Source organism: Sinohyriopsis cumingii, chromosome 13 (genome assembly GCF_028554795.1).
Source record: "Sinohyriopsis cumingii isolate HCF-2022 chromosome 13, ASM2855479v2, whole genome shotgun sequence".
Lineage (NCBI taxonomy): Eukaryota > Metazoa > Mollusca > Bivalvia > Unionida > Unionidae > Sinohyriopsis > Sinohyriopsis cumingii.
Window position 1 is genome coordinate 67,653,751 of NC_142973.1, and position 15,008 is coordinate 67,668,758.

Consider the following 15,008-nt stretch of genomic DNA (forward strand, 5'->3'; position numbering starts at 1 on the left):
AAATAAGTAGGATAAATAAATATTCGTTGTTCTTTTTCTTGGTAATTAGTTGTGCTTAACTGGTTTTAACAACCAAATTGCAATTACTCCTGTATGAATAGATGAATCCTGACAGACTCAACTTGACTGGAGAACAAAGGGAGAAGATAAATAACAAGGGTCATTTTCCTATCAAATTCATTAACAACTTGTTTCTAGAACTTTCTTAATTTCTAAAAACTTAGACCTTGAACTCAACATCTGTAAACATGTTTAGCTCCATGTAATAATGATCTTAAAATATAATGTAAAATCATAGTCAAATATTAGCTATGTAATATGTACTTTACAAAATAACTAGACATTAGTCGGGTTGTCCCAACTCCTACCCTCAAATATGGATAAAAGTCAGTCACACAATACAACTTATATATATATATATATATATATATATATATATATATATATATATATATATATATATTTAATCTTCACACACACACATTGGTCCCCCTCTTATATGGCCACCCCTTCTGCACTGGGAAAGTGGCCTTATAAGATGGGTGCCTTTCTAGAGGGGGACATAATTTTCAAAGCATTTAATATCTTCATTTAAAAATAACATTAATTATTAAAAGGTTCTTCGTGTATTAAGAATAAGCTTATTTCAACATTAATATTGTTAATAGTTATTATTCTTGATATAAGCATAATATGATATGCAAGTGTCTGGCAAGTCCCCACCCCCAGCATCGTCGAGTAGAATAACTGACTTTCTTCAAAAGTAATATGTCTCCATTTACGTGATGACATGTTTATGTTTGGTAATGATTTATTTGGATGTTGCTAACTGTATGCGATTTAATTATGCAGATGAGACTTTTGTAGAGTGGACGAAATGCCTTCTTTGTAAAGGAAGTGATACATCAGTTGTCACATGATTTTTTGGTCTTTGTCTGGTACCATGTTTTGCTCAAGGATAAATTCTCTCTGTGTGTTAATCCATAAAATCTTTATTTAGCCGATGCTGACCATGTTATGATCTTGACAATTACATCCTGTTATGATCATCAAGGAGAAGAACTCGACATGTGTGAAGCCCAAAACTCTAGCACAACACGGTTGCACCCATTTCCTGTAAACATCGGCTTTTATAGATATGATGTAATATTGATTTTATTGTTACATGTACTTTAGCTAACACTTATTTCAGTAAAGGAAACCTGACATTGTGAGATGGGTATTGACGGTAGAGATAATCTGATTACTTACTGTATGATATAAATTATTGGTTCTGGACTCATTTGAAATAAAAAGTGACTGCTTGTGAGGGGAACATTTTACACTTTTGTACTAATATGCTGGCTGCAGGTCGCATTTGAGGGGTAGCCATTCTTGAGGGGTTCTGCTGAACACAAACTCGTTGTTGCCAAGAGATTCTGGCCATGAGGTGGCTGCTGGTCAGGGGGGCTGTTCAAGAGGGGGACCACTGTGTGTGTATGTGTATATATATATATATATATATATATATATATATATATATATATATATATATATATATATATATATATATATATATATATGATTTTCTCTTTAAAAGCTCTATGCACTTCACAGTCTAAGTAATCACATAAGAACTAGAAAGAAGCAAATAAAGTCTCATCTGGAAAGTACTAAGGAACACAAGTGTTTTGGTGGTATCGACTGAAAACTGAATGGAGCTAATGCGTCTCAGCTCTAGATATGCAGCTTGCATGTGTTGATGACATGCTGGTGTAATGAGAGCATACTGTCAAGAGTAAATTGAATGTTGGTGTTGCTGATACTTACTGTTTGAGGTAAAGGATAGGAATTAAAAGTTCTTTATTTGGTGACCAGAATGGCTTCAGTTTTATCATTAGTCTGCAGCTTGTTATATGTGATCAGTGACTTCACATTGGAAATGCACCTCTCTACTCCTTGGATGGTAGGATGAACTTCATTTGGGTGACTAGATTTGTATATTTGGATGTCATCAGCGTACAATTGGTGAGACACTGGATGGTGATTTATGATACTTCAGTGTATAGGATGAAAAGAATGGGTCCAAGAACAGAACCCTGTGGAACACCAAAATATAGATGAACCAGGCCATTCACAGACACAAATTGAGTCCATTCCACTAAGTATGACTTGAACCATGGTAAGGCTATATCATCAATGCCAAATACATAAATACATGCTGGAGATGTGTGTAAATTGCTGTAGGAGGGTGAGGCGTGTAACATACATACATATATAACATACATAACATGCATACATACATACATACATACATACATACATACATACATACATGCATACATACATGCATGCATGCATGCATACATACATATAAATGCGATAAACTGACAACGAACAGTGCGAAACTAGTATCTAGCTAGCCTGAGCGCTTTCAACTCTTTAATGAGTCTTTTTCAAGGGCAAATACAAAACATAGACAAGACAAACAAATAAAACAGAAAAACAGTTATATTTGCAAAACTTTACATGGCTGTTTCTACAGGAATTCAACCTTTTAACTATATTATGTGTCAACTAGTTTATTTCAGCTTGTTGCTTCTTGGATGACAAAGAAGCTGTACAGAAGCCCGGTCGTAGAACACTTCTCCCTGGCCACACTTTCAGTGATATAACACTTATTGCTATTGCTCACAACCCCAACTGGAGTCCCCAAACCAGGAAAGAAAAGGAATCTTACTGGATATGCCACTGTAGAACATTGAAACCAAGCGGTTTAAACCAAGAAGACTAGAAAAAAATGACCATTCACAAATTTAACATTTTTTTTTGCAGCTGACACGTTTTCTTTTAAACAATTCTCTAAATTTGCTTAATAGCCTATGACTACTATAACAATAAAATATCCGGGATATAATCTGTGCTTACATAAATTTACATAAAATAATGTCGTTATGGCTGATCAATTTCTAGGTCAATACAAATATTTCCCAGTATCAGCAACAAGCTAAAATAAACTAGTTGACACATAATCTCTGATCCTGAGGCAAGATTGATTAAAAGTAATTTTCATTAAGTTTCTTTGTTTTCTGTATCATCACAAGTCTCAAAATGCTTTGAGTGATTGCTGCTCTTTGTTTTCTGTATTATTACAAATCTCAAAATGCTGTGAGGGATTGGTGCTCTTTGTTTTCTGTATTATCACAAGTCTCAAAATGCTTTGAGTGATTGCTGCTCTTTGTTTTCTGTATCATCACAAGTCTCAAAATGCTGTGAGGGATTGCTGCTCTTTGTTTTCTGTATTATCACAAGTCTCAAAATGCTGTGAGGGATTGCTGCTCTTTGTTTTCTGTATTATCACAAGTCTCAAAATGCTGTGAGGGATTGCTGCTCTTTGTAGTAGATTCAGCAAACATTGCCCTTTCATATCATGAATCATAACTCATTCTGACCCTCAGGCAAGGGCATTTTAAAATTAAAATATAGGCAGGGAAGCAGGCTAGAAATATAATTATCTGGAATTTTTTGTTTAAATTTTTCTTGGTTGAACCTTGGGTAAACACTGATGGCAAGTTTCAAAAATATTTTCTGTAAATATTTTACATAAATGAAAATTCCTAATCAATTGAAAATTTGTGGCTAATAATTCTGCATAGTTATTGTTGCTTTGCAATTGGGATGGGGGTGCTTTTTATATAAGAGTAAAATTTTTTTGATTATTGATTGTCGTAAATCAAAAAATCTTATTGGCAAAGACAAAGAAGGAATCTACCATTAGACTTTTTTATTCTCAAGTTAAAATGCCTTGAATGTTATATGTCAGTACTTTCAAAATTCATGTACTTGTATTATATGCTTTGAAATGCTGAGTTTAAATAAAAAATATTAAATAATTTTTTTAGACATTAACAAAAACAACTGACTGGCTACAGCTTTACCCGAAATTTAACAGTGATACATCTTTTGTTCTGCCTTTTTGAATTTATGCCTTTAATGGTATCATTCTACTGAAATTGATATATTTTATCCTTGTGATAAATGATAATTATACAATCTTGATTAAAGAAGTTGCTGCAGTTGCCAAAATGAAGCATTTACCACACAATGTTTACTCTTTCTGGACGTAGTGCAATATTCCATACATTTTAAAGTTTATTTTTCATACTTCCCCACAAAAATGGTACAGAATTCAGACTAAGCAACAACCATGCCACAACTAGTTCTTTGCAGTAACAGGTGTATTCCCTGTAAAGGAAAGTGTTCAAAAGTTTATAATTATTTTTCCAGTGGATGGATAAGCTTTAGAATATCTTCCTGGAAAAATACGTATCTGACAACTTCCATATAAGACGAGTCAAACTGCAAATACAAAAGATCCAGATTTTTCTTAGCACAATGCACCTGCAGATCAGGGTCTGTTGTTTAATGTTCTACTGATCACTCCTAACAAACTTCACAAACCCAGATCTGCAGATGCATTATTCGATGGCAGATCTGGGTCTGTGCCATTTGCAGTTGGACTTGTCATATAGTTGAGTATACATGGTACATCTGCCATCAAATTGGCTTTCAGCTTAGAATTGTCTCCATGTTTTCTCTCACATAATAGGTCACTATGACCTACAACTGACCAACTGATGAGTTGGAACTAAAAGTTGTACCCTAATTTCAAGTTGCATCATCCTTTTATACCAAGGGTTGTTGAACCTACTACATTCAGTATCCTTTGTGTATATTGAAAGGGAAAGCCCTTCAGTCATGAATAATTTATGAAGTTAATCAAAATGTTAATTCAGATTTGACACATACTGCCAGGAAAATTCAAATTACACCCATGTTCACTTGTTGGCAATCTAATGAGATATGGCAAAATAAAAGCCAGTCAAACTTGTTCTTTCAAAGATTGCCTAATCTGGTAACGCATAATCTTTGGGCATGTAGAGCCAACCATATTTTCTTATCAAACTGAAAAAGAACACAGAGATCAGACTTGCTAATAGATTTTCTATGTTATGAATATCAATGTAAATTGAGGCTGCTGGCTAATTTACCCACAGAGGATGAGTGTACTAAAGCAGAGTTGAAAAGGCCTGGTAACTGGATGAATGTGAGTTCATCATAGCTGGGTATCTGAGAATGTATATAGAAAAATGGAGTGTGTCAGTCCTGGGTATCTGAGGATGAATGTAGCCAGTCATGGATATCTGAGGATGAATGTAGAGAAGTAGAGATTGCCAGTCCTGGGTATCTGAGGATGAACAGAGAAAGTGGAGCTTGTTAGCCCTGAGTATCTGAGGATAAATATAGAGAAGAGGAGATTGTCAGTGCTGGCTATCTGAGGACAAATATAGGGAAGTGGAGTTTGCCTTTGTTGGGTATCTGAGGACAAATATAGAGAAGTGGAGTTTGGCTTTGTTGGGTATCTGAGGATGAATGTAGAGAGAAGTGGAGTTTGTCAGTGTTGGGTATCTGAGGGTGAAGGTAGAGAAGTGGAGTTTGCCAGTGTTGGGTATCTTATGATGAAGATAGAGAAGTGGAGTTTGTCAGTGTTGGGTATCTTATGATGAAGATAGAGAAGTGGAGTTTGTCAGTGTTGGGTATCCGAGGATGAAGGTAGAGAAGTGGAGTTTGCCAGTGTTGGGTATCTGAGGATGAAGATAGAGAAGTGGAGTTTGCCAGTGTTGGGTATCTGAGGATGAAGATAGAGAAGTGGAGTTTGCCAGTGTTGGGTATCTTATGATGAAGATAGAGAAGTGGAGTTTGTCAGTGCTGGGTATCTTATGATGAAGATAGAGAAGTGGAGTTTGTCAGTGTTGGGTATCTGAGGATGAAGATAGAGAAGTGGAGTTTGCCAGTGTTGGGTATTTGAGGATGAAGGTAGAGAAGTGGAGTTTGTCAGTGTTGGGTATCTGAGGATGAAGGTAGAGAAGTGGAGTTTGCCAGTGTTGGGTATCTTATGATGAAGATAGAGAAGTGGAGTTTGCCAGTGTTGGGTATCTTAGGATGAAGGTAGAGAAGTGGAGTTTGCCAGTGTTGGGTATCTTATGATGAAGATAGAGAAGTGGAGTTTGCCAGTGTTGGGTATCTTAGGATGAAGGTAGAGAAGTGGAGTTTGCCAGTGTTGGGTATCTTATGATGAAGATAGAGAAGTGGAGTTTGCCAGTGTTGGGTATCTGAGGATGAAGGTAGAGAAGTGGAGTTTGCCAGTGTTGGGTATCTTATGATGAAGATAGAGAAGTGGAGTTTGTCAGTGTTGGGTATCTGAGGATGAAGATAGAGAAGTGGAGTTTGCCAGTGTTGGGTATCTTAGGATGAAGGTAGAGAAGTGGAGTTTGTCAGTGTTGGGTATCTGAGGATGAAGGTAGAGAAGTGGAGTTTGCCAGTGTTGGGTATCTTAGGATGAAGATAGAGAAGTGGAGTTTGCCAGTGTTGGGTATCTGAGGATGAAGGTAGAGAAGTGGAGTTTGCCAGTGTTGGGTATCTTATGATGAAGGTAGAGAAGTGGAGTTTGCCAGTGTTGGGTATCTTAGGATGAAGGTAGAGAAGTGGAGTTTGTCAGTGTTGGGTATCTTATGATGAAGGTAGAGAAGTGGAGTTTGTCAGTGTTGGGTATCTGAGGATGAAGGTAGAGAAGTGGAGTTTGCCAGTGTTGGGTATCTTATGATGAAGATAGAGAAGTGGAGTTTGCCAGTGTTGGGTATCTTAGGATGAAGGTAGAGAAGTGGAGTTTGTCAGTGTTGGGTATCTTATGATGAAGATAGAGAAGTGGAGTTTGTCAGTGTTGGGTATCTTATGATGAAGGTAGAGAAGTGGAGTTTGCCAGTGTTGGGTATCTGAGGATGAAGGTAGAGAAGTGGAGTTTGCCAGTGTTGGGTATCTTATGATGAAGATAGAGAAGTGGAGTTTGCCTGAGTGACTTAGGATGAATGTAGAGAAATGGAGTTGGTCAGTTCAGGGTTTTTGAGGATGAAATTGCATATTCATAATAGCTACATGCCAGATCTTCAGCAAAGATTTCAACTATTATCTGTGAACAGTTGTCTGTTATCACATAAGCCGGGTTTAAAATATATATTTTAGAAGCATAAGTTAATGGAGATTGGCTAAAAGGGTTGCCCTGCCTCCAATCAGTCCAGTTTTTCATTCTTTATTTCTTCACCTTGGTATTTTGGTTGACTACCCATCTGCACACAAGGCCCCTATTCTTATCCACCCCAAGTATATCACCTACATGCAAAACTTAACCAGAGTCTTTGAGATCTGAAATATAGGTCACTGACCTAATTTTGTTAAGGTAGCATCATATTCATCAAGACATCAACATATTGTATGCACCTGATGCTGGTATAAGGTTGAGAAACTGACCTAAATGCAATACTTAACCTAATCCACTGAAGCACAAAATGTATGTCACAGTGACCTAATTTTGGTTGTTGTGCTCACCAAAATGTATTCACAAGGTTGCATGACTGTGGTTAATAATTCATGAGAAACTGACCTAAATGCAGAACTTCACTGAAGCATGAAATATAGGTCACAGTGACCTATTATTAGTACAGTAGTGTTTTAATTACTATCATGCAGCTATGTATCAAGTATTATGACTGTAACCAATAATATCTTGAGAAACGAACCAAAGTGCAATATTGAACCCAAGCTACTTTAGCATGTGGAGTTAGGCAGGGCTGCTTGATATCACCATTTCTATTCTCTAAATATGCAGAAATCATGATGGATGAGGTGATGGAAGAAGTAAAAGAAGGAGTAAAATTTGGAGGACAGTTGGTGAAGGATTTAAATTTGCAGAGGATCAAGGTATGTTTGCTGGGTTGGAAGATGGATTCCAAAACTAATGGACTCTTTAAACAAGAACTGTAAGCGGTATGAAATAAAGATAATGATAATGTGAAAAAGACTAAAGTCATGAGAGTATATAGAGAGGAAAACAAGCATCGCAATATCACAATTGATGGTGAACAAGTCAGACAAGTGAGAATGTTAAGGTATCTAGGATATCTTATTACAGAAGATAGAAGGTGTGAAGGAATGGCGAAAACAAGAATTGGAATGTCAAAGGATGTATTTAACAAGATAAAAGAACTACTCATGTGGAAAACTAACAAATTTTGAGAAAGAAAATTGTCTAAACCATAGGTGTCAAGTCAAATATCAAAACTTGGTCTCTTAGGAATGAAGAAAGAAGAAGGTTACATATATTGAGAGGTGAAAACCTATTAAGAGAAGTAGAAGAGAGGATGGATGGAAAGTGACCAAGAAGGAAACCAATAATTATGCATCAGGATGATCCCAAAGATGGACAGTAATATTTAGTGATGAAGTATAGAGCTTTCTCAAGAGAAGAATGAAAAAGATAGATGCCTCAAACCTGCACTATTGCAGAAAATGAATGAATGAATGAATGAATGAATGAATGAATGAATGAACTTAAGTATGTAGGTCAGAGATACCTTATTTTAGTAGTGTGAGATTGCAGTCACTTTTACATACATACCAAGTTTTGCGTATATGTGGTGCTTGAGAAATTGATCAAAATTCAAAACTTAAACAATGTGAGATCAACAAGTGGACAAAGGTAACACATGTTCTTTCCATGTTTGTAGTTGGGCATAAAAGAATTATATTATGGTTGCAGGGTTTTTGAATTTTCTCGATGTTTTAACTAAAAGAGTACAGATGTTTATTAAGAATATTGTTATTGTAGGTAATGAGTAACAATACTAAGTAGTTTAACTTTACTCCTATTTAATATTATTTCATGAAACCTAATTCAATTTTTAAATGTTCTATTCCTTATATTTGCAATACACTGACATGCAAAGTTCAATTTAATGAGTTTCGTCAATAGAACAATTTAAGTCCAGCTAGTTGACGATTTATTTTAAGCTTATTTGGTTTTTAAGAATACTTACAGCACACAATTTCGGGAGGAGCCGACTCGACGGTGCTTTTTATGAAACGGACCATACCTGTTTACACAAGTGTGACAATTTAAACCAGTCAAGCGTGATAGCATTTACCGTAACACCCTACGCATAACTTGCTCGAGGCTTTACATCTCGAATACCACGGCTGATTTAGTTGTTGTAAAAATAATTAAGCGACAGAGGAAGAGCTAGATTCATACCTTATAACATTTTGTTTCGTGATACATATCTGGTCAAAACAATGTAAGGAATTCCCACGGGAGGACAACGTAACAGCAGGAGGTATTTTCCAAGTTTTCAAACATGGCAGCCACCAAACTATTAGGGGATCGGCTACCCCCGAATTGCAGCTACGGAGTTACAAGAGACGGAAGGGTATTCTTTTTAAAGTAAGTATATGTTTTAAATCTTTTATTTTTTATGTCATACAACTGTAATTTAAGTTTGACCTACAGACCGATACAATTTTTGCTTTTGTTGACAGTGACCGGGAACAGACAACAAGCTGGCTACATCCCTTGACTGGTCTCCCAGTACAAACAGGTTATCATTCAGCGCCAGGTAAGTTGCTATAAATTAAAAAAATAAAACAAAATAATTAGCTTTAAAAAAAAAAGACAAAATACAGAAATATATTGGGGGAGAGCCCGTTAGTGTAGTGTAAACCAAGAGGCTATTTGTCGTCACGATTTAAAAAATAAATATATCTTTCTGTCAAATTCTATACAGGCTAGTGCCGTACAAACTTATAGGGCTCGTATTGTTTATCAGGTTACATATAAATAATATATACACACGTTTTTATGCAAATTGTAAGCAAAGATATTATTATGTTTAGGCAAATTATAAAGCAATGATAGGATAATGTATTGTGCATGTGGCCAGTCATAACAAATTAGAGAACAACTTGTTTGACCATCGGTAGTGGGGTATAGAGGGGGGGGGGGCGCAACGAGAAAAGGGGATGGAGTCCATCAGCTGACCAGTGGGCATTACAGTTGTATAGCAAACAAAGCCAAACGTGGTTGTGCAAAAAAGATGCATAATTTCTATTACAGTGTCTTTAGGTATATTAGATTTAACTGCATTTAAAAATGAGAACATAATTGAATAAAAAGGAAATGTTACATGGAGTAAAACCATCTTGTTTATTGTGTCTTTAAAAAAGAATAGATGGATCTTTGTCTTCGTTTGCTACAAATTGTGTTCCACTAGTTATGTTCTTTACTCTTTCGATACCTTCGGTATAGATGCCTGAATTTCCTTGTAGTACATGGAAATTGTAATTTGAAAAGGATACTATGACAGTGTTCAGATTGTAGTAAATTGTACTGTAGAAAGTGTATTGATGTGGCTGAAGAAGAGCCTAGATCTTGGCTACTTTGGATGTGGAAGGTCGTGGGTTTGAACCCCAGCTGAGTCATACCAAAGACATAAAAATGGTACTAACAGCTGCCTTGCTAGGCCCTCAGCATTAAAAGGTTAGTGTTAGGACTGGTCGGCCTGATGTCAGAATAATGTGACTGAGTGGGACATCATGCTACATGTCTGCGGCATATTGCCCCAGTGCTAGACATCACTATAAACTTCCCCACTGCAGACATCCACCCAGTCATATTAGTTCCCACTAAAATGCATATATTCATTTATGATACAAGTCCAACTGCAAAACTGCACAGACCCAAATCTGCCAGCACAGAATGCACCATCAGATTTGGGTCTGTACTGTCTGTTAGGAGTACTTAGTAGAACAAACAACATAGACCCTGATCTGCAGGCATAATCTGCTTTGGCAGATCAAAATCTTTGTTGTTTACAGTTTGATTCAACTTATAAGTGAGTATATATGGTATGGATACTCTGGAAACCATACAATAGTTTAGACAAAATAATTAAACATCTCAGTACTATAAGTAATCACAAACTCTTCAGTGTTTCTATTGGAGGGTCATCCCATTTCTGGTTTAAAGAAATATCTCTAGTGTCTCCATTTCATTCAGGTTGAAAAGAACAAGGTTGGTCAGAAAGTGAATACAGCCTTTATTTTCAACATGTCTAACAATTTGAGACTTGTGTACTTATTTTCACTGTCTCACATTTTGAGACTAATGTGTACTTAAACTCTAAGACCACCTGTAACTCCGACCACTCCGGTGGCCTAGTGGTTAGAGCATCCTCCTTGGATGCTGGATGTCGTGGGTTCGATCCCTGGCTGAGTCATACCAAAGACTTATAAAAATGTTACTAACAGCTGCTTCGCTTGGCACTCATCATTAAGAGTTTAGTGTTAGGACTGGTTGGCCTGGTGTCAGGATAATGTGACTGGGTAGGACATCATTTTACACACACCTAACCAGCCTAAATTATTTTTCTTGCCAACAATGTCATCATAAACGGAAAGTCCAGAGCACAAACTACAGAGGATGTACTGAGAAAATTCTGAGGCCATAACAAATATTGAAAGGTTAAGTATGCACTGGAAGTGCTTACATACATTTATGGATTACATTTTTGTTACAGGACCCCCCTTTGATTATTTATTTTTCAAACTGGATATTGAGAAATGTGTGCAAAGTAGTTTCATTTCTGAAATTATTTATGTATGCTTTTTGACCTATTAAGGTTTTCTTGATTGATCAGGAATGTACTACCATAAAGTAGCATGGGAAATGATTAATTAAGCTGAGTAAAATTGATTAATTAAGCTGAGTAAAAATGATTAATTAAGCTGTGTAATTAAAACTCTGCCTAATTAAGCTGTGTAGTTAAAACTGCAGAGTACCATATGTATTTGTGTACAAGTTGCGTCCAACTGCAAACTGCACAGACCCAGATTGCTGGCACATAATGCACTAGAATATCTGGATCTGTGCAGTTTGTTAGGAATATTCAGTAGAACAGAGAAGATCGATGCTGAGCTGCAAGCTCATTATATTATGACATATCTTTGTTGTTTGCAGTTAGACTCGACTTATAAGCAAATATATATGGTATATTTTCAGAAACCTTTTGTCATATTGTCAGATAGGAATGTTTTAGAAATTTTTATTTGTGTTAATAAATTTAGGCAGTTAATCTCTGGACCACATTTTTTTAATTGTAATCCTGCCATCCATGCTACATGTACATAGTGTGAAAAAGCTAATATAAATTGGAATTTGGTTGCATAGTTATTTTACAGCTTAGGGACTTGTCAGCCATTTGATAAGGTGGTAGAAGTAAATACTGTTCATGCCAAGTACCACATATTGTCTGTCAATGAAAGGAAAAGTCTTTAATAGTAACTTTTATTTAATGAAGCAGTGGTAGCTTAGTTGGCAGAGTATCAAACTTGTAATCTAATGGTTTTGGGTTCAATACCCACCCATGCCGTCTGAGTTTGGCTGCCTCAACACGTCCATGGGAAGGAATTTACCTCTATTTCCTCTGCACCATGTAGCTAATAATGCATTTAAAATTTTAGGGATTTTAATAATTTTATATATGTTACTTTTTTATATATACCCCTTACACAATTAAATTTTTATTAGTGACACTGTGCTATTTAAAAAAAATATTTCTATTGTTTACCCTCGTTGCAATCCCATTACTAGACTTTATGAAGATATTTATATCACTCATTTGGATTCTGTCATGAATTGTGATGAGGTCAGGCCAAAAAAGTGTACATGTTTCCGCTTGTCTGACAGTCCCTGCTTTCATTGCTGACCCAAGCACTTTTTTCCCCAGCGGTAAAATAAATTTACAAAAAGAAATTACCAAAAAAATTCCTGAAATTGATTGATGCATTTAATTGAACCTTTTTTTGTCCAGTACTTTGAAGTGCTTAGCACATAATATATACTAATCATTATAATATATATATAAATATTTAAAAAATAAACATCCACCTTGGATGTAGGAGGTCATGGGTTTGAACTCTGGCTGAGTCATACCAAAGACTAAATATTAACAATTTTATGTGGATGCATCTCAGTGAGAGTAACTCTGCCATGCCAAACTGGATTACTGTGACATAATTTAAGTGAGAGTAACACCACCATGCCAAAACTGGATTACTGTGACATAATTTAAATGAGAGTAACACCACCATGCCAAAACTGGATTACTGTGACATAATTTAAGTGAGAGTAACACCACCATGCCAAAACTGGATTACTGTGACATAATTTAAATGCATGTAGTAGTTGTTGTTGGCTTTAACAGCACATGAGATCAATACTGGCTATATGGTTCAGGTTAAATATTAAGTTCTAAAAATGTAAAGAAATAAAAAAAATCTTCAAAAAAAAACAAACATAGGAAGATAAAGCCTTCTAAGAACTCCTGAACATTAAGTACTAAATGTTATAATTTAAAAAGTAAAGATGTTAAAATTCTGTGAAAGGTACATACAATAAATAATAAACGTAAAACATGTAAAATGTTACAACTTAGTCAAAAATTTGTAATATAAACTGTATTCCCTTAAAAAGTCCAAGATTTTCTCTGGTGGTTATATCCTGAAGTTTCTTAATACATTTACTGTACCATACTTGTATTGTCAGTCATTCATAATTTAGACCCTCAATATCTTGGACACCAAAGAATTTTTTTAAAGTGTATTTTGGTATTATTAGCTATTCATTCATGAAGTCTAAATATTTTGGGCCCTATTTCATTTACACACGTGAAAACTGATATGTGGATGCATCCTAGGAAAAGGAATTCTATATCAAAAGTATGGACGTTGGCTGGGATGTTGTTGTGTGTTTAATGCCATAGTTATTGTGCTTGTGCTGTTAATTTCTAATACATATATTTAGCTAATGAGTCTTTACACCTTCAGTAACATGCATACTATTTTATCTCATCTTATGAAAATTGAATTTTGCATGTATTTTATAAAGAGTAACTTGGTTATCTTGAAATTATGTCACTAGGACTGATTTTTCACATTTGAGCAATACTTGTAATTTAAGGCATTTTATATATTGTTTGTTTTATTAGTTATTACATTTAATTTTCTGGAGTCTGTCAGTTCAGATTTCTTTGCAAGACTGACAGCTTCAAAATGAAGTTAGATTTTTTGTTGCTACTTACAATTCTGATGTGCCAGTAAATTGCTAGGTAGAAGGAAAAAAAAATGAGCTCGCAGTTTCTTGTTGGTGATATTCTTTATTCAAAATATGAAATCATTTACTTGTCCTGCATCATTTATACTTGTCCTACAATGTACATAATTATGAATCCTATTCAACTGCCAAGTTATCTTGTATTGTAAATTTATATCAGCATGATAGGAATTTATTTGCTTTGTCTGTAAAAAAAAAAAATTGGGCTAGTTACATGAAAGTTTACTGGCCCAACAAAGAATTTTAGTTGTGTGGGCTGGATGGGTACAGAAATTGTGTTCACTTGTTTTTGAATAGTATAGAACTTATTGATGTTGACTTCAAGATACAAAAAAAAAATCAACACCTGGATATTAATTCTTAGCTTACTCCATATACATATACTCTCTTATAAGTCAAGTCCAACTGCAAATTGCACAGACCCAGATCTGTCATCACACATGCTGGCAGATCTGGGTCTGTGCAGTTTGTTAGGAGTAATCAGTAGAACAAACAACATTAAGCCAGATCTGCAGGACATTATGCTCCAGCAGATCAGGATCTTTGTTGTTTGCAGTTTGACTCAACATATAAGCAAGTATTTACGGAATCAGAACAATTCTGTATTTTGGAATTAGCAGCTACCATACCAATTGACCCATATTCTTCTTTCCTATCTCGGGCCATCTGATAGTTGGAGTGTCAAGAAGTGTGGCAGGGACATTGTGAATATGTCAAAAAGGATGACAACTGCTGTCCAGATAATATTGACCACTCTCAAGTCTGACCAATATCCATGGGCTGTGTGTCACTTGACACTTAAGACAGTAATATTCTTAAAGAACATCATGGGAAATATTTACAAGCTACACTTAAGTTGAGTGTTGGATTTAGTTTCAATAATTAAATTGAGTATGCAGTGTCTGTTTCTATAAAGACCTGATTTATGGTGCTGTTTAAATTCTAATATAGATACATTTAAATTTTTAAA

At 35.4% G+C, this 15,008-nt stretch overlaps 1 protein-coding gene across 3 annotated transcripts in view; it reads left to right on the forward strand.

Moving 5' to 3' along the window:
* The first annotated feature begins 8,972 nt into the window (after positions 1 to 8,972).
* LOC149785777 (uncharacterized) overlaps positions 8,973 to 15,008 on the forward strand; it is a 145,511-nt gene continuing 139,475 nt past the window's right edge. Inside the window, exons 1-2 of one of the 3 annotated variants that reach the window (XM_089979686.1) lie at positions 8,973 to 9,313; positions 9,409 to 9,485. In XM_089979686.1, coding sequence (XP_089835812.1) covers positions 9,228 to 9,313; positions 9,409 to 9,485 — 163 coding nt within the window. In that variant the 5' untranslated portion in view covers positions 8,973 to 9,227. The remainder of the gene's footprint in view (positions 9,314 to 9,408; positions 9,486 to 15,008) is intronic. The other 2 variants (XM_089979687.1, XM_089979688.1) reach the window with 2 other exon arrangements.